We start from the raw sequence: 19,724 nt of genomic DNA, 5'->3' as shown, positions 1-19,724 counted from the left end.
TTTCTAATGTCATTTCTTTCGCGATATACATATAAGACACTTGCTAGAACTTGACAAAATTTTGTTTGACAAAACATGCTAGTTGCGTATCGTGAACCACTATTGATATCTGATGATGATATTACTTGATGAATTTTATGATATGCTGATAAGATACTAAACTTATTGTCTTAATTTATTTAATATTTTTTGCACATTATCTTTCTTCCATTACCAAAGAAACACACACATACATACATAAAAGGTGCAAGTGTATAACAAGACAAAAATTATTATAAAAATACTTGAAATTATATATTGTGTATAAGATAATTATTCCAATTTTAATTATTCCACATTATCAACTATAGTTTTATTTGAATTTCACTTATTGAACTATAACTATACAAAGTATTTAGAATCTATTTAATCCCAGAAGAATAATATATGGGACATAATATATAATAACATAAATGTTAGGAGAGTAATAACTTACAAAGTTGCATTTATTAAATAAGATACACACATAAAAATATAGTTTGTGTGGCTTTACATATAGCTTACGTTACCTTAGTTATAACTTTATCTCTCAACTATTTCTAGAGGTATCACATTGCAACCTAAGAGACCTTTACCGACCCAGGGGCGTGGAGTTAATGATAGAATTATGATATTGGATCCACGTTTAATTTTTAGGTTGATAATCTTGTATCTGCTATTTTCCACTAACTTTCCAATGTCTGTCAAAGATTTGAAGTTTCGGCAATGAATGGATCCAAATTCCAATATCAAATCTTCAACTTGAAGTCCCTGAAAATCAATATTGTTTTTCACTTTTAATATATTGAATAATGTACAAATTTTAGCAGCAAATAAATATATTAAGTTGTAATAATAAATTCAGTTGAAAATACAAGATCATGAGTTAGATATACATGTGCAAGAATATAAAATATACAATAACATACTGCAATTTCTGCTGGTGAACCAGGTGAAACTAAATTCACTCTTAGGAAAGGCTCCAGTGTTTCTGACTCCTGAATATCAGATACATTGGATACAGACTCTTGTGTTTCATTTCCCCCTGCTAAAGCATGAATTTTGTGCAACCCTTCCTCTATTTTTTTCATCAATGCTTTATGATCATTTCTGAGACCTGTCACAATGCAACATGATACAAATATATACATACACATTACTCCAAAACAAATATATTTACGCACATATTATTTTGTGCCTTGCGTGTCTCACTTGGTAAACATCAACATCATGCCTGGGATATCCTTCGGAGTCCACCAGTGGATCGTCCATACCGACATGATTCTACAATATATTATATTGAAAATATAGAAAATCTTCAAAAATTGACAAATCATGCTGCAAAACGACCTTGGTATTTCTTGTAACAGAATGTCATTTTTTTTGCGCACATACGATACGGCATAAAATAATATACAATACATACGGAATCTAAGATCTCCTTTAGCGCTCGCAGATTAGATTCTATATTTTCTTTATCCTTCATCAATTGAAGGACAGCATCTTTAGCTTCTTGCAGTTCCATGTCAACCACCATCTTTGTTTTGACCGAGTAACATATATAGGTCGAGAATACACCGACAAGTACGTAATTATGTTTCTCAGGCCCTATATCAATAAGAGCCCCAAAAAATTTTATAATATATATAAACAAGGCTCGAAAATTATAATCTTTTACAATATCATACGATATTAGGATTCTCAGCAAATGACTTAGGTAGAAAAATTAGCAGTAAAAAAAAGGAGACAGATTTATATTTTTTTTTAGTAAATTTTTATTCATATTTGAAATTGTAATTTCTATATAGTTGAAATCGCACTAAATATGAAAAACTAAAAAAAGAACAAAATGTAATTAAATTTATTAATTTTATTATGACAAGATGATAGTAAAAATTAGCATGCATATATTTTCTATTCAAATCGCGCGCGTCACGAACACACGAAGTTGGTGAGAGTGCGTGACAACGCGACTAACTTCTCATCGTGCGATAACGGGAACCGCGCTTTGTCATTCTCTGCATGGTGGTTCTGTGATTTTGACACGAGATAAGCTCCAAATAAGAGTAATATTCGATCGGAAAAGATAAACCACGAGTGCCGACGTCGCGAATTGATCGACAGCTTCGATCGTTAGGGCGTGCGAGCGTGGCGTGCGTGACGAATCTTGCCAACTATTTCCGGCGGCTTGGCGCCTCCGATCGCGAGGTGACGTTTACTGTTTGCCGTGATTTGCTGGGTGTGTTGCTGCCAAAATCGGCGGAGCGAGAGGTGAGCGATACGATCTGTCTGTGTACGTCAGCTGGACGAAATATTTTGACAAGCGGATAAAGCTAAATTAAGTTGTGAACTAGCGCGAGATTTTGTCATCATCGGTTCCGTAGCAAGCGACTTCCTTTTGAAGGTTCTGCGCGACTTCAGTCTTTCTCCGCTTGCGCTCCGATCGCGGAAAAAATGGGCCTCACAATCAGCAGCTTGCTTACCCGGCTGTTTGGCAAGAAGCAGATGCGGATACTGATGGTGGGTCTGGACGCCGCCGGTAAGACCACCATACTTTATAAACTGAAACTCGGCGAGATTGTCACCACTATACCCACGATCGGCTTCAATGTCGAGACGGTCGAGTACAGAAATATCTGCTTCACCGTATGGGATGTGGGCGGCCAGGACAAGATCCGACCACTTTGGAGGCACTACTTTCAAAATACTCAGGGTCTCATCTACGTAGTAGACAGTAACGATCGCGAACGTATCGGCGAAGCGGAACGCGAACTGGCAAACATGTTGAAGGAAGACGAGTTACGGGACGCGGTGCTGTTGGTGTTCGCCAATAAGCAAGATCTACCCAATGCAATGACCGCAGCTGAGCTCACAGATAAACTAGGCCTAAATTCGTTGCGAGGACGTCACTGGTACATACAGAGTACCTGTGCCACACAGGGACACGGATTGTATGAGGGTCTGGATTGGTTGAGTAACGAGCTAGCCAAAAAGTGATAGCGCCTCACTGTAACTGATATTTTTAAGGACAACTTACTCATCCAATATGGACGTAGAATGGGCAAAAGTCACTCAATTTCAATCAAATTATATCATCTATAACAATATAGTATCAATTATATGTACAGTTTAACAGTCGCTGCGATTTTAATTGCTTACAGAAATTGATGCAAATGCAAACAAAAGAAATTAGAGCGATACGTCAACTTTTTTACCTCTTAGGTACAGTAAAATTCATGTGAAATGTGTTCCAAAAGTAAAACTTGTTTCACAGAAAAGAAATGTGCGATTAAGACATAATATAGATTCTTGCATCATTTATAAGATTATATATAAAGGTTGTACATAATTCTAAGTTCCTTCATATATACTTACCATTAGGTCAATTCTAATTCTGATTTTTGATACATCGAGGGACAAAGTATTGCCTTCATCAACAGATTTAAATGCGAAAAATTTATTTATGTTATATTAAGCATATGAAAAAATTATTGGATTACAATTTATTTTCTATATTTTAATCTACGTCCATACTATTCATTAGAAATGAAATATGTATTATGTGATGTTATATACACAGGTCGTTTGCACTCTATCCTGTTCTCACAGATAAGTAAATTTTTGAGATAAGTAATTACTAGTTTATAAGGCTTATAGATAAGTACTTGATTAATTTTAATATTGTGAAAAGAAATAAAACTTAATGATGGTTTTTGAGCTGCAACTCTCATTTTTAATAAAAATAGACATTTAAAAACTGTAAGCAGCGAGTTTGAAAGTCATTGTCACAATAAACCCTGAAAATATAGGAAGGATATGCAAATTGACCAGTTTTCTCACTTTATAAAGTTAAAAAAATGGATAGTTTTCTTTTCTTTTCATTAAGTAATTTCTTTCATTAATTCAATAACAAAAAAAAAAGATACTAGATGGAAAAAGCAGGTTATAAACTATAATAGCACTCGTTTGCTTGCTCATCAAAATTATGTATTGTCGTGTTAACTGAATGTACAACTTTATTACAGTACAAAACAGTACAATAATGCTACAAGTACTGTATCAAACAATTTGTTAATATGTATGGTGTTATTCTTTCATGTATATATACCACAGCAATCTATTCCATCTCTATATATATTCCGAGAAATATATCAAATAAATTATAGAAGGACCTCTTCTATTTTTTTTTCTTTTTTTGTACGAACTTTATGTACACAAGATGCCTTAAAGTCTTAAAGTATAGAGCACAGAAATATCGTTGAAATATCAGTGCGCCTCATCATTTTATTTATATATATATGCCTATATCTTATCATTCATATAACTTTTAACAGACTTTTTTGTATTCAGTATATCTTATTTTTCATATAAAGTTTATTAAACAAAAAAAAAAAATCTTATTCTCTTATCATGCCAATTGCATCTTGAAGTATTAATACATTCGTTTGTAAAACCTCTGGTATATTCTTTTTTTCTTTTTATTTCAATCGTCTCACAATTTACTCAACAATTCTATGGCGACTAATCAGCATTAATTCTATGCATAAATCGTTTTAACATTAATAAGAATTGATCGACTCTTGGAATAAATATAACGCACATATTCTCGCATAAAGATATAAACTCTCGATACGTAATAAAGATTATCTCGGGATGATGATAAAAATAATAAAAGCGATATATTTACAATGTTTTCAGCGCTGACATTTGGCTCGCTCAAGTCTCTAAACGATGACAACTGATGAAAGAGTGTAATCGACTTATTTACGTACCCACACGTTTTTTGCCGATGGCATATTGCTCTTATTACCCAATGCCGGGAAGTGATTCTCCAGCGTATGACTAGACATATGCATTCTAAAGTCCGTGCCATTCTTGAGAACTTGGCCGCATGTTGCGCACATCGCCAGTCCCTTTGTTTTACCGCCAACTTCCTTTTTGTGCACCTTGAACAACTCTTGCTGCTTCACAATATCCGGCAATAGTACCAAAAGCTCGGGGAATACGCTCTCGAAGGCATCGGTGCCCATAACTTCGCGACAATGCATATAGTATTCTTGGGCATCGCAGGTGCCTCCGCGAAAGAGACCGCTCACATAACGAAATTCTTCGATCTTATCTTGCTCGATAAGGACCTCATTAAGTTTTGCCACTAGGCACGTATTTCGTTTCTGAAAATCTGGTGGTGATACGTAATAAGCTTGGACGGCGTGCTTACTACTGTTATCCGGTAAAATAGAATAGCTCTCGCCGGAGCTGTTTGTGAACGTCAAGCCGTTGCTGCCGTGCAATTTATCGATGCTGTTATACTTGATGGTGAAACCGGGTGGCGGCATGGTCGATGAAGCGAAACCAGGAGGCGGATTCGTGAAACCCGGCGGTCTGCTACTATTGCTCGTGCTACCCAAAGCGGGAAAATCTTCCGTCCGATGGATATTATTATTAGTCGTATTCAGACTGTCTATTTTGAGCTCGCTGCGTTTTCGTTGCTTTTCTCCGTTCAAGGTAGCATTGCTTCCACTTCCGGATTCCATATTTATAACGGTCGCAATGCCGGAATTTCCATCCGCGTAGCTTTTGTTCTTTCTTCTGTCCTTCTTATTTACATGCTCCGGCTCCTTCTGCACGCTCGTAATATTGGAATTATCGCTGCTTGTGACATTAGAGCCTCGTATGGTTTGCGTATTCTCTTTAGATACGACATAGTGACGATTATCCAAGTCATCAGTATTCGCCAACTCGACTTCTTTCTTTGCTGCGATATTTACATTCGACTTAGAGCTATTAGACTCATTTCCGCTCGAGCTGTTACCACTCGAAACTTGTTTCGCTTTTTTCTTTTTTGTTTTGCCCTTCGTCTGATCCGTCGTTTTTGCATTGTTGCTAGCGCTAGAACTTTGTGAATTCTGTCCCCACGATGGTACTACCGTTATTATCGATTGCTTTTTCGATTTCGACGATTTAGAAACTAGACTCGGAAAATCCTCGCCGGACTGAATGGGCGGTGGCGATGGTATTAAAGGTGGTGGCGCGACTTTCTTGGATTTCACCGATGCGTTGGCCGGTGCCGATTTCGAACAGGTCCACTGAAGGACTTCCTTCCACTGAGTCGAATTGGCAGTACTGGTAGACGGTTCGGTATTACCCAAGGCCGGGAAATCAGAATCTATCGACAATTGCGCGGGACGTATTCTAATGTTAGGTCCGGACACTCTAGTAGTAACAGTGCCGTTGGGCTCGTGGTTCACCTGAATAGAAACATTCGAGGATGTGGAAGCTTTCTGACACTGTGCTATGCCACTAGATCCTGAGGCATTACTGCTGCTGGAAACGCTGAAGTTTACTGTTTTCGAGATACCAGGACCGGTCGAGTCTAGGCCTAACGCAGGAAAGTTTTCGTCTGTTACAGCGAGTGGTTGATTCCTCACAGTGCTGCGAATAGTCACGTTTCCTCTACTCTTGGTCTGAGTCAAAGTGGGAACAGGAGTGGCGGCATTACCACCTAACGTGGGAAACTCGTCGGTACTCTGTACATCCACAGAAGGTTGTTTTGTGAAGATAGGTTCGTTGTTGGACGCAAACGAATTGGATCCGCTTGGTATTGAGGTTTGTTGGTAATCCCTTGAATTATAATCTCTACCATTGTAATCCCTCGTGCTTTTTGACGTAGACGCGCCCACCATGCCCCTTCTATTCATTCGATTTTCACCGCGTGGCGCTAAAGTAAACTCCAGTTCCAATGTTCTCGCTTGTTTAGCGGCGGCTTTACTCAATTGCTTGCCGTGAACGCTGGCCTTGTGCGCCTTCAGATCTATATCGGTTCGAAAAACACTCGTAAATTTCTCCTCCGCGCATACTCCCTCTTCACACAGATAATGCTCTTGCCGAAAATGATCTCTGAGATAGTCGTACGAGCTGTAATACTGATGCAAACCATCCGCATCGCAGAAATGACAGTATAAGTGGTCGCGTCTCAAATGTCGGTATAGCTCATCGTTGTCCATGTATCGTTGATCGCAGAATTCGCAAAGCGGATGACCTTTATGGCTCTTATCATCAATGTCACCTTTTCTCCGATGCGTGGCTAGATTCGACCTTGTATAACAACGCCTTTCATGTGAAAATATCTATTCAAAGACAAAAGAGTTGTAAATATGATGTATATATTGATACAGACACACTTAAATTGGTATTTATTCAGTTATTTAATAATTAAAAACATTATATATATGCATCCTACCTTTAAATTCTCTACACACAGATCACAATAATGCAGCTCGTGTCGTTGTCGCATATGATCTTTTAAACTATTAAAAGTGCTAAATACTGGTTTCTCCTTACATATCGAACAAGTATTAACTAACAATTCTGTGAATTTTTCTTGGATATCAAGACTAGTGAAGTAGATGTCATATTGAGTGTCTAGCAGGTTTGTCATAGTTAAACTATGGAAGGGTTTGATCTCTTGCGTAAACACAACCTTTGGCAGATCCTGCCGGCAAATAGGACATTCATTTTGGCGACACAGCACTCTCATCCTAGTGCTACACTCGTAACATACAGGGTGTTCGCACATGCCAATGCTATAGATATCAACATTCTTATAGCACACCACACAGGTATTATTATTAAAACTATCATTATTTCCAGACATCCTGGCCACAGGAATTAAGATCCTCCAAATATTTTTGTTTACTCTCACTAGGAAATATCCCACTCTGTTCAAATTTCCACCTACTGTCAGTAAATAAAAGCTTTTTTATGCCAAATGTTCTTTGTTCAAGTGTTAGTCGATGACAAGATTTCCTTGCAGTACACTGGTTCCTAAAAACAAAACATAACGTAAGACGTAAGGCGAGAAACAGAGAGAGAGAGAGAGAGAGAGAGAGAGAGAGAGAGAGAGAGAGAGAGAGAGAGAAGAGAGATAATTTAACGCAACCGCAAATTGTTCGCACGTTTAGACGCGGTAATCATCCGTGATCAGCCGTGATCGACGTCACGCGATGCAATCCTCGAAAATATCCGATCGTGCGGAAAAGTGGCGTGAGATTCCTTCCGAGATTCGTCGGCGCGCGACCGGACACGATTCTCCGAAAATAGATAACGGTCGCTCGTCGGGCGCGAAATTGGCAGCAGTTTCAGCAGATGGCAGAAATTCTTGGTAGCGGATAAGGAAGGTTATCGGAATCTCACGAAGATCACGATTCGAGCGTGTTTTTTGATCGCGCGAAAGGAAATCTCGTGCGTGAATACAAACGAAGAAGAGAGGAAAGGGAGAGAGACTGAAAGGAGACCGATGGTCGAGATTTCGTCGAGAAAGTGTCGACCGATTCTACCTTCGTCCACCTTCCACCTGCCTGCGGTACATACGTCACTTCTCTCCGCGCGTCGACGACAGTCACCAGCTCGGAAACAGAGATTATTACTCGCGCGGCGCGAGCCCGGAAACGTGCGTATGTCACCTCCGTACGCGCACGCATTCGTATTTTCGGTCGCGTCACGCGGCAGCGATGGCAGTTCGTACCGATCGGTGATACAGTTGCGGTCGCCGAAAGTACGTTTTACATATGTCCTCGGAATGTTTTCTTATCGCACTTCATAACCGTGGACCCTATACGGGAAAAAAAGAGAAAAACAAATGACAGGCCGGGATCCAACGTGGAATGCTCTGACGTGGAAATTGCGCTCTCGAGGATTAGGACATTGGTCGATCCTGCTTTTTATCGACGATCGCGTATCTCGAGATTACGCAAATTTTTTGAATGACGGAGGTTGGAAGATGAGGTGAAAGTTTCCGAAGATTAAGCAAATTTTGTCCAACAAATTTTTGAACAACGATAAAAATATTTTTTTTTCTTTGCAGGCACATGACGTTATCGTGAGAGCTATCGCAGTTTAATGAGACAGCAGGCGCCATCTGTCATGGTATAAATAATATGATTGGTTATATTATAATCATTTCATATCCGGTATCATATCGATTAGAGCTAACCCTGATAAACTCGTGAGTTTCTCTTCTTGTTTGTGTTGTACAAGATGTTGTAAAATTGGGCTTTCTTTAACTAGAGATTCTTTGGACGCGATCGTTTTTGAACATAAAAAGGTACCCCATCACACAAAAAATTTCCGAATTTATATTTAATAATTAAAAAGAAAAACAACTCACTCTTCTTTAACTTAAATAAATTTTGTTTTAATATCATTTTTTGTTTTATTGAAGATTTATGTTATGTAAAGCGATATATATTTAATCGATCGAATGTTAAAAACTTGTTTTATATGATATGTATATTACTAATCATTAAAAATTGAATTGTTTTTAATGATTGTTTATCGATACAAAACTATAATTGACTAGTAACGAGGATTAGCAAAGGACCAGTTGCGAGTCGCGCGAAAAATCGAAGAATGTTGCTACTTCCACTCTGTTGGTATTCAATTATTGTAATGGGGAGAGAGAAATTATGTAACGATTCGAACTACTTTTGCACATTCACGGGTGGTGGATTGATATCCTTGCGGCGATTATAATCACCGCAACTTTACATACGTAATGAGCGGGATGACGTATGCAATTCCGTCGAAGGCGATGCACATGCACACACACACACACACGCACACACATACACATCGAGTTCTTTATAATAATACGAACCGAGAAAATGCATAAACAATTATTTAATAATTCAAGGCAGTCCTCTTTTGGTTTTTGCTCGTCGCGAACCGCGCTGACCGCGGAGCTATTAATCGGGAGTGTCGTGTCACTGTGACACGTGCTTCGACAGGTACGACATGGAGAAGAGTGACTGTGACGTAACGAGGTGAGCGTGCACCTATGGCAACTTAACTCATTAATTCTGCACTAGTGACGTGTTTATAATGTGTGACTGATAACGTGGATCGTTGAATCACTTTTAAAACTACCATTTTTTGATAAGTATGCTACATAAGTAGACGAATTAACTAGGTTTTTTTTTTACTTTTTATTTTATCTTATATTGTTAGTCTTTTGCCAATTTTTTGTACTAAAGAAGTAAAATTATAAATTAACTAGTATCATGTAATCCTGTGTACGTGAATTTGTTTTTCCATTAATGTAATTATTTTGGAATCGTACAAAACATCTTCATTTAATATAACTTTATCTTATACTTTTAGTAGAACCTTTTATCTATACTTTTACTAAAAAAATTTTTAAAAATATTCCAAAAATATTCCTATTTTTTTATAGCAATTTTTGAATGTTATTTGTTAGTCGTTTTTTTTTATTGCTACAACGGCTTTGATTAAATTCATATCTTTACGTTGGACATGTGTATATTTCATCGAAGGATCTTGGGCAATATATCTGATAATACAGCCAATCCATCTTAACTCTGTGATAAGGAAATATCTCCTTATACAAAGAGAGAGAAAGAGAAAGAACCTTCACTTTTCTAAATATATTTTGTGACCACCAATGTAGCAATTTCGTGTTTAATTCACAAATTTGTCTACGTCAAGAAACTGATAATATTTATCACGATAGCACATAATATATTAAACAATACAAGCACTGCGATTTGAACAAGAAATGCGATCCCATCATCATAAGTAAAGGATAATATACATAACACGATGGATGAAGTAAATAAGAGAAAAAATATTCGATTATTAAAATCATACATATTTATTCTAATATCCTTATCCTTTATTCGAGATTACTCGTGAATGATATTAACGCGCTGCTGATAGATTATCGCGCGTATTTCAAAAAACGATGTATCGATGTACAATTTCGAACCGTTCGAAGCTGCGGAAGAGACGCGATTATCGCCTCGAGGAATTTCGATCGGCGGAAACGATCTCGCACCATGTCCCCGTTGAACGTCGCCATCGCGCACGTGTGTATATACATCGGAAAAAATGCTGCGCGGCGCGCGCAACGCGACGAGCGCGCGACGCGGTATCGGTCGCAGCTCGCAGTAGAGCGAACGCTTTCCATCGAGGCGGACTTTGAGCGTTCGCCGTCGCATCGCGGAGAAGAGCGCATGCGCGAGTGTTTTCGGCGCGGCGCGCGGAAAACCGGAATTGAAAGTGGGCAAGAGGAACGAAAAACGCGCGACAACGGAAGCAAATAAAAAAGCGAAAGAGGATCGTCTCTCCGTTCGGTTAATTCGTCGGCATGGCGAACGCGCATGCGCATAAGCATCTCCGAAACTTAAACAGGTGTTTTATTCGCGCCGGGCGCTGTCATTGACAGGGTGCGCGTGCCACCAACGTAGGGGCGTCGCGATCGCCGCCGATCGGCAGTCAATCAGGTTAGGCCTGTTTCGCGCCCGCTCGTTTTCGTCGACGACGACGTGGAGACGTCGAGAGCGACGGACCGGTCGCGCCGTCGACGACGTCGCGTTCATGCGATAACGAAGGCGCGTATACAGGGTGTTCTGTAAGTACCCTGTTCTTTTAGCAAGAAATTTTAAAGCAAACTTGGCGAGACTTTTTTTCGTTAGATTTTGCGTGAATGAATTATTTGTTGAAAGAAAAATTGTACACGGTGAAAAAAATTAAATAAATTCTCGGATTGTTGCAGCATAAAATTAGTAGTACTCATAATCCGTTTTGAAATATTCAGTTCGCTAAAAACTGTCAACTGCAATCCGCCTTTTGTTATGGTGAACGCATTCGTCTCGGTTGTCAAGTTTCTAAAGTCGGTCCTGGTGACAAACATTATTCATACCACACATATGATTGTATTTAATCTTCTTTACATGACCCGAATTACGACAATGAAAATGCGCGATTGTTCGTTGTGTACTTGATGATTTTTGAAATAACGAGTTGATTTCTGTTCTTTGTGAATACGCCTCCGCACAGGCGTCATAATACTTTTTATAATATTAAGAATTTGAAACGACAAGAATCAGGGCTGTGACGAGTCTTAACTAGATGTATTATGTATAAATGCTAAGCAAAAAACAATATCTAAAATTATGCTATTAAGATTTCTAGTTTCTCACAGTAATTATGACATTAGAAACTCTAAAGCACAAGAATTTTTTTTGTAAAATATATTAAAATAAATTATTTTTTTTTTATATCACTCAGAAGTTTAATAATATATTACTAAAATAAACTGAAGATTATTTTCAATTTGTAAATTAACTGATAAGAAAAATTAATTATCATCAAGAGCCATTTATTTCGTTAGAAAATACATGCACACAAAAGAGAAAGAAAAAAAAAAGATTAAATTATACACGTGTGAGGATGCATTGTAATACTAATAGTTAAGCTAAGATAATATGTATTGCTTCTTAAAATATTTTTTGATTTGGAATATTTTTACATAAAATTGATTGTTACGTTGCATCGCATCTAATCTCAAAATAGTCAGATGTTACATATTTTGTTAGGAAGCATTACAAAACTTTCTTAGATGAATCGCAAGTTCGTCTCTATTTATAACCCGGCTATTTCGAATCTTTTAAATTTAACTTGTTTAGATCGCACCCTCTCAGTTGCTATACTCGTCACGAGAAAAGAGCGAGAGAGAGAGAGAAAAGCATCGTATCCACAACGCGTATAATCGGTTACAAAAATTATTGTCTAAATTTAAGAATCTTATCACTTTACATTCTACTTTAAATTTGGAATCAAAATCAATCTGATATACGTGCGACTCGATCTTAATGAACGCGAACAACGTATAAGAGACATTAAATCACGTTTCGATTTGCTGCTTCTCATCCCTCCTGCTCGTGATGCCATTTACTAATCTCGCCGAAAGCGAAGATTAAATGACGACCAAGCACAGATAGCGTAAAGTCGTCGCGTCGTGATATTTTCAAAATAACCGGCGGTCGAGGATGAGGATTGCGAGGCCCGAGGAGTATGATCATCGTGTTGTTTTCCTCCCTTTTCTCTCGCTTTTTTTTTTTTGACAACCGCATTCAAAGGCAGACGCTTGCCTTCGCGCGAGCAGTTATAGGAAATAGGAATACGATTTTCAATTCGTTGTCGATATCGATATGACCGATCAATTTTTATCGCTTCACAGTTGATGGTGCAACGAGGCAAGCGGCGGGAGCGGTCCCGACCTTGACATGGAGGGCCACGACATTCAAGAACTAGCGGTGACCGCTAAGGACAGCGTGATCGTCAGAGGTGGATACCCGGCGCCCTATTCCTCACCGAATGGCGGTGAGTACTTTCATGAATATTTTGCAGTATATATAATTAAGGTCTCTCTGGAAAAACATGGAAATCAGGGAATTTTCATGGAATTTTGTTGGGACTCAAAGAATTTTTTTTTTTTTTTTTAATTCTCTCTTTGATAATTTTGTTTTTATACTATAAGCAGTAAATAATCCGCCAATAAATCCTGTTGTGAATTATGTATTTAAAGTATATTATAAATATGTATATATCTATTTCTGTTTATATATTCAATGTCTTAACTAAATATTAAATATGCAATACACGTTTTTTATATTAATTTTTAGTGATAAAAAATAAAAATGTTATGCAAATTAAAAAATTTTATTTTAACGAAAGCTATTCAATTTTATTTTCACTATAATTTTATTTTTATATTTGTAAATCTAACTAATTTTCAGTACAATTTTATTTTCATATTTGTAAATCTAACTTTTGAAACTTAAGTAGCTTTGTGTTTTTCCTTTGCGATGAAAAGCTTTATAAAACGTATACAATAAAAAAACTTTTTAGGAAATTGTATTAAAAAAATGTTGTAAATATTTTCTTTACCTAGAATTTTGAACAAAAATATCAGGAATATCAAGGAAATTTTTTACAGGAAATGAGTAGACACCTTGATAAAGCGACGAGCATAATCTTATTTTATTCGACGACCGATTTATGTAGATTAAAGCGAAATATCGTTTTCTCTCGATATTTGACATTTGAATTAGAAATGTTAATGAATGTCATGTTTTATTTATCTGTCGTCTCTCTGCTATGTCATTTATACAGTACATGTGAAAAACTTTACTTTGAAGTTAAATATATATATATATATACGTGTCATAAGCTTTTTCGTTATGATAGCTATTTGTTTACGAGTTTTTAATATGTATACCTCGTGTTTTAATCCTGAGACGGAAAGCGCGTTCTCATCTGCGTTTTGCACTGGATACGCGCCCAAAATACAAGCTCTTTCGCTCAGCTTCGAAATGAATATTCCGCGCGCGTTTTGCGATAGCAATTTGGCAAACTTTCTATGCATCGTCTCGTTACGTCGCCGTAAATAGCTCATTGCGAAGGACGATTGGGGGAAAGACGTCGGCGCGACGTGCGCGCGCTTAAAAATCGGGAAAGACGGAGAAGCACGCGCCTGTTACGCAATCGGCCGTAGACACGCGCATTCTATCCAACATTCCACGGGTAAAAATTCGTGTGGAATGAACAAGCTGCGCTTAAGATAAGGAGGTTGCGTCGCGGTCGCAGATAACCCAGGGACCCTCCGGCTACGCAGTACCAAAATGGCAACCAGTCTGTTAATCGATTACGACGCGTGCGAATCGCCGATACATTAAACAAAAATCTTTTCACTTTTCCATTGAGGTATTCTTAGCGCGAGAGAGATTAAGGTTGAATCTGATGAATGAAAATTCAGAATTCACCGTCGAGGATTGATGCGTTCTAAAATGGCGATTGATTTGTCAATCGATCGCAAAGGCTGCATCGCGATCATTTTAGGAAAAAATCAAGCTTTACTAATCATTGATGAACAAAATGATAATGGGATATAATTCGCTGATAATTTTTCTATTCCGAAATAACGGCCTTTCCTCTTTCTTTCGAAGACAGATTTCTAGATTAGATGTGCGATCACATATTTTACAAAATGGCAATATGAAACATAACTCTTTTTGACGTTGCATTTTATATCCCGGCAAAGTAAATTCAAAGCGAATGTTTATTCACTCGTCAATAGACAGAGTATAAAATAAAAACCAAAGTTGTTATTAAGTCGTTAAGTTAAAGTCGTAATTAAGTGTTATTTTTATAATGAGCGAGATTATTTTCATATAAAGAGGAATGAATTTATGTATGTGAAATCACTCATTTTACAAGTTTTTTGAATTATATTTTCATGATTAATACAAACAATATCAATTATCTGCGCGCAAATATTGTTCATAAAACGAGATAGTATACAAAAAATCTTATAATTTTTCATAAAATTATTATTTGTATTTAAAATAGAGGAAAAGAGAGATTACAATATATTTTCTGTTAAATTTTACGGTTTTTTATATGTGAATTTCATAATAGAATTATTTTGAAAATTAATTTTAGTTTTGAACAAAATAAAATAAAATTTTATTTTATTCAAATTGTACTTGTGAAACAATTCTTTTATTATTACCGAGTCGTTCATTTTATTTGATTAACGGTAATTCATCGAGAACGTCTTCATCAAAGCACGTGGCATCCTCGCGTGGTTATTTCCATGATTCGCGACGGGAGCGAATATCACGTACGAGCGAATATCAAGAAGCATGTTTACGTGAGATAACGGCCAAAGAAGTGGGAAAAGATGGGAGAGACGCTCCCGCCAATACGTATTTTTCTAGATTCTTTTTTAATCTGAAAGAATTATCGTAGCGAATGGTATATCTTCATCATAAACGCTCTTTTTCTTTCTTCGTACCACAATAAAATTGACTCAGCATTTTTATCCGTACGAGCTTTAATAGAACGGTAGAACCGTTTCGAAACCATCGAGATTGCGCGCTAAATGAGTGCTAAATAAGCACTTATCTTTATGAGAAAAAAAAATTACCTAAGCATATCCTCGGGCTCGAGTTAAACATCTAAGAACGAAGCGCGCCATCTTCGATGACCATGGATGGATCCTCGGACGGATTTCTCTAGTCGATGAATCGCGACACGTTTTGACTGCATGACAAATCGAAGGTTGCATCCTCGGCGTATCGTATCGGCGACTTATAATAACGTCGTAAGCCAAGCGTCTAAGGGGTCAGCTGATAACCCGGAGTAACAAGGAAAGAGCTCGACCGTCGGGTTCCCGGCCGGTCGTCAAGATGTAATCCTATCAATATTTGTCGCCCTCTAACACCTATTTAACGATGGACAAAGGGAACTGCTCTGATTTTTATGCGAGATGATTTTGCGAGTAGGGAGCACTTCGTTAGATAGAGCATATTGACAAAAATCAGAACGCTAAGATGAAGAAGGTTCCAAAAAAAGATTGATGATTGTCACATGGCATATTTCTTATCTTATATTAAAGAAATGATTGGAGTTTCAAGGTTTCATCGATGCAATCATATCGATTACGCGCTCGCAAAAAATGCTTAATGCTCTCTGGATATATTTATCATTTGTTTGACTTTATACATTACCATTTATGCTACGTCAATATGACTATAGAGAGAATATTATGAAATAATTTGATATTCTTCAATACGCGTAGTCTAAATTATTTATAATCATTTTTAGCTATACAATGAAGATGAAGTGTAAAATCCGTCCCAAATGTACGGATATTTTTTTCATCATTTCTTTCTAATATTTTAATTTTTGTTAACAGTAATGCATTAATTGCGTATATCTTATTAACGCGGAGAATAGCGAAGATAGAATTGGGCATTTCGTAAATTATAATAGCTTACATAAACTATGAGCTTTATCAATTAAATATCAAAATGCAAAAAAAAAGAATAATTATATTATAAAATAGTCTAAAATAGTGAATAGCTGCTTAGGCTTCTGTTTGTAGTTATGCTTAAAATATGAAATATAAAAAACAAAATATAAAGCAAGTCTTCGACAAACCATATTCTATAGATTATTCATTGTTGACATAGATCACGTGTACACATAGTTTACATTGTTTATGAAAAAAATCCATGACAAACAATAATGTAAACAATTCATAAACGTAATTTTGAAATCTACGGCATAAGTCTGACCGAAAATGCATTGTTGATGGTTGTCGATAACCGATGATACACTACTACAATAATATGTGTCTCATTGATTTTTACGATAAAAAACGCAATCAACTATAATTATAAAATTATACGTACTATCGAATATGATAAATAATCGAATAAAAATATTGCGAAGAAGAATGATTAGAATAACGAATATGTATATTCATTTCAGAAATTTCTTATTATTTTTTCAATTATTACAATAGCTATTATAATATACAATCATAGTATTTTGCGAAATTGATTCAAATTCACACATTGACATCAAAAAGTTTATAAAGTAGGACTTTCTTTTCCCATCCTTTTCTTATCAGTTGTACACATACAATGTAAAAAGTAACAATTATTTAAAATATTTAAAATAAAAATCACACTTATAATCGATATTATAGGAAATTAAATAATGTTTACGCGTGATAAAGAAACGAACTTTATATATCAAAATACATATGTATATTTTCTCGTTATCTATCTTTATGTATAATTATCTAACAAAATAGATAAACGAAATCCAACAGCGATAAAGGATATTAATTCTAACTGAGAAAAATAGTTAATCATCATTGAATCTCGTTATTGTTTTCAAAAGCTTCTTACTTTTTCTTCACTCTGTTATAGATAAATGTCAGAGCCGATAAACACGTTATCGTTGGTGATTAGATCGTTTTATTATCAGATTATAAATACTTCTTACAAATGTAAAATTGTAGACTAAAAAGTTGTCATTAACTCTTACTTCCATGTGTTTCAAAAGTGTTTTATAGAGGATATTTGATTTAAATTTGTCCACACCGATATCTCGGAAACTATCAAAGTTAGATGAAAAATTCAAAAAGCCTCTTCAACGGAATTACTTTGAGATGATTTCTAAAATGATTGAACTCTCCGCATTGGATTTCGGGGGGGATGAGGGATAGTCGAATTTTTTAAATGGGAAACATTTACAAGAATAACATCAATCGATAGGGTTCGAAAAGATGAATCCAATGACCCATGATATAAAGGATCTTCAATATTACGCCCGCAACGAATTTTTGAAAATCATGGGAAAAAATTTTGGGAGAGGTTTTCTCTCCATTCCACCCTCCCGAAATCCAATACGGTGATACGGCTCAATCATACTAGAAATCATCTCAAAGTAATCCTACTGAAAGGGTTTTTGAATTTTTCATCTAGTTTTAATAGTTTACGAGATATCGGCATGGACAGATTAAATCGAACATCCTATATATACATGTATCTATGTACGTGTATATGTGTGTGTATAAGAAAAGATAAAACGAAACGTCTTGTGGCGAAACGGATTATCTTTTAACGGCAATAAACTTTCACGGATTTGTTTACCAAACGCAGCATATAAAAAAATATCATAAGATAAATCATTTATTTTGAGTTAAAAATTGTAACAGATGGATAAAGTTTTTTGCGCATTACAGAACTGTGGAAATTTAGAGCAATTATGTATATACTTACAACTCAAATAGTATAAATATGTGTTTATTATTGTTGCTAGTAAAATATTCCTACGAGGTATGCGAGAGAGAATATGACTTATCATAGATGTATATAATACAGTTGTTACACATGAAACTGAAACTGTTCTTGTAAACAATTTGTATGTGTGTGTGTGTATTCTATATAATATTACACATAATTAAAAATCATTTTCTTTTATAGTTTAAAATTTTTTTCTTGTTAAAACTTTTTCATCATAAATAAAATACGCGAGATGACAAATACAAAATATTGGCTCGATTATCAAGATTATAATAATATATAATATATATAATATTTGATAATTAATTTTAATTATTTTAAAGAATACGTAAATAAGAAAAGGAGAAAATTAAAAAATTGCATGTTTTTCGCATAGTATTCTATAGTAGTTATTATAATAGAAATATATAATAGAATAATATTGCGATATTATCAATACTATTAATACAAATTGCTCTAACATTATCGATGAGGAATCAAATCTTACAATATTTATTAGTATGTACGAAGAATGGGACAATTTATAACAATATTGATATAACTTGCGTGGGCATTATTGCTATCACTAATTGATGCTAAAATCATATATGATTTTAGATCAGAAATCTCAAATATTCACAAATACACAGCGATAAAAGTGTATCTTATAAAAGTGTATCGATAAAAGTGTATATAAGTACATAATTTCATGTATAAAAAGGTTTCAATACATTGATGCTGCTCTTGATTAATTTTTCTAAACATGTTTAGAGTGATATCTTTAAAGAAATCTTTAGAGAAATCAGATTTTTATTTTTATGATTTTAAAGATATTGTTTTTTTAATACAAATTTTGAAGACTTCATTTTTCATAACTATAAATGATTCATAACAAATTTTATCCGTAATCGTGCACGACAATTTTCTTTAGTGTTAATTATTTCTCTCTACTCATTATATTACAATTTTGTAATAATTCTGATATTAATAGCTCTCATTTGGCTAATAAAAACTAATAAAGAAACTTATTCATTTTCCTGTTGCATAATATTTAATATCATTATGGCTTTTTTTAAATTTATTGATCAGAATTCAGCTATCTATAATTGCGTAATTGATTAATGATTTGCATGCGAGCATAACACGCACTCGACACGTGTATGCTTCTTATTCTAACGAAAGTACTCTAATGTCCTTCGCGCGTCGCTCAAAAAACAAATATGCGAAACATTATATGACATTTGTTAAACTCTTCTCAGAGAT

General features: G+C 35.6%; 4 protein-coding genes across 12 annotated transcripts in view; 2 read left to right on the top strand and 2 right to left on the bottom strand.

Annotated features, from left to right (window-relative positions):
- Positions 1 to 455: 455 nt before the first annotated feature.
- Positions 456 to 2,131, bottom strand: LOC126848467 (26S proteasome non-ATPase regulatory subunit 9). Its single transcript, XM_050589413.1, has 5 exons — positions 1,997 to 2,131; positions 1,445 to 1,626; positions 1,203 to 1,302; positions 948 to 1,135; positions 456 to 789 (listed from the first exon to the last, which is right to left on the bottom strand). Exons 1-5 carry the CDS (start codon positions 2,040 to 2,042, stop codon positions 562 to 564), a joined length of 744 nt encoding a protein of 247 aa, XP_050445370.1. The 5' UTR covers positions 2,043 to 2,131; the 3' UTR covers positions 456 to 561.
- On the top strand, positions 2,059 to 3,781 carry LOC126848470 (ADP-ribosylation factor 2). Of its 2 annotated transcripts, none has more exons than XM_050589418.1 (2): positions 2,059 to 2,289; positions 2,403 to 3,781. In XM_050589418.1, the coding sequence occupies exon 2, from the start codon at positions 2,473 to 2,475 to the stop codon at positions 3,013 to 3,015; it is 543 nt and encodes a 180-aa protein (XP_050445375.1). In that variant the 5' UTR covers positions 2,059 to 2,289; positions 2,403 to 2,472; the 3' UTR covers positions 3,016 to 3,781. The 2 variants fall into 2 exon arrangements, with proteins under 2 accessions (XP_050445375.1, XP_050445374.1); XM_050589417.1 differs by having other exon boundaries at positions 2,062 to 2,289; positions 2,423 to 3,781.
- A 202-nt stretch (positions 3,782 to 3,983) lies between these two features.
- LOC126848446 (E3 ubiquitin-protein ligase ZNF598) lies at positions 3,984 to 14,116 on the bottom strand. 6 transcript variants are annotated; one of them, XM_050589368.1, is made up of 3 exons: positions 14,099 to 14,116; positions 7,259 to 7,842; positions 3,984 to 7,145 (listed from the first exon to the last, which is right to left on the bottom strand). In XM_050589368.1, exons 2-3 carry the CDS (start codon positions 7,670 to 7,672, stop codon positions 4,779 to 4,781), a joined length of 2,781 nt encoding a protein of 926 aa, XP_050445325.1. In that variant the 5' UTR covers positions 7,673 to 7,842; positions 14,099 to 14,116; the 3' UTR covers positions 3,984 to 4,778. The 6 variants fall into 6 exon arrangements, with proteins under 6 accessions (XP_050445325.1, XP_050445324.1, XP_050445322.1 ...); XM_050589367.1 differs by lacking the exon at positions 14,099 to 14,116 and adding an exon at positions 9,674 to 10,063; XM_050589365.1 differs by lacking the exon at positions 14,099 to 14,116 and adding an exon at positions 8,389 to 8,524.
- Positions 8,654 to 19,724, top strand: part of LOC126848452 (hepatocyte nuclear factor 4-gamma) — a 39,575-nt gene continuing 28,504 nt past the window's right edge. The window contains exons 1-3 of one of the 3 annotated variants that reach the window (XM_050589379.1): positions 8,654 to 8,802; positions 8,882 to 8,943; positions 13,058 to 13,200. In XM_050589379.1, the coding sequence (XP_050445336.1) occupies positions 13,104 to 13,200 (97 nt within the window). In that variant the 5' untranslated portion in view covers positions 8,654 to 8,802; positions 8,882 to 8,943; positions 13,058 to 13,103. Of the gene's footprint in view, positions 8,803 to 8,881; positions 8,944 to 10,991; positions 11,447 to 13,057; positions 13,201 to 19,724 lie in introns of those variants that run through there. The other 2 variants (XM_050589380.1, XM_050589381.1) reach the window with 2 other exon arrangements.

This window comes from Cataglyphis hispanica, chromosome 3 (assembly GCF_021464435.1).
Source record: "Cataglyphis hispanica isolate Lineage 1 chromosome 3, ULB_Chis1_1.0, whole genome shotgun sequence".
NCBI lineage: Eukaryota > Metazoa > Arthropoda > Insecta > Hymenoptera > Formicidae > Cataglyphis > Cataglyphis hispanica.
The sequence above is the reverse complement of the archived record's forward strand: the minus strand, read 5'-3'. Positions and strand labels throughout refer to the sequence as shown.

Coding starts and splice junctions, on each gene's coding strand:
- LOC126848467 (XM_050589413.1), bottom strand. CDS start 2,042: ATGCAGAGAATGACAAAGCGCGGTTCCCGTTATCGCACGATGAGAA. Junction 1,627..1,996: donor CCGTTATCGCACGATGAGAA/GTTAGTCGCGTT, acceptor TTATTGATATAG/GGCCTGAGAAACATAATTAC. Junction 790..947: donor GTTCACCAGCAGAAATTGCA/GTATGTTATTGT, acceptor ATTGATTTTCAG/GGACTTCAAGTTGAAGATTT.
- LOC126848470 (XM_050589418.1), top strand. CDS start 2,473: ATGGGCCTCACAATCAGCAGCTTGCTTACCCGGCTGTTTGGCAAGAAG.
- LOC126848446 (XM_050589368.1), bottom strand. CDS start 7,672: ATGTCTGGAAATAATGATAGTTTTAATAATAATACCTGTGTGGTGTGC. Junction 7,146..7,258: donor TGTGTGTAGAGAATTTAAAG/GTAGGATGCATA, acceptor GTCTTTGAATAG/ATATTTTCACATGAAAGGCG.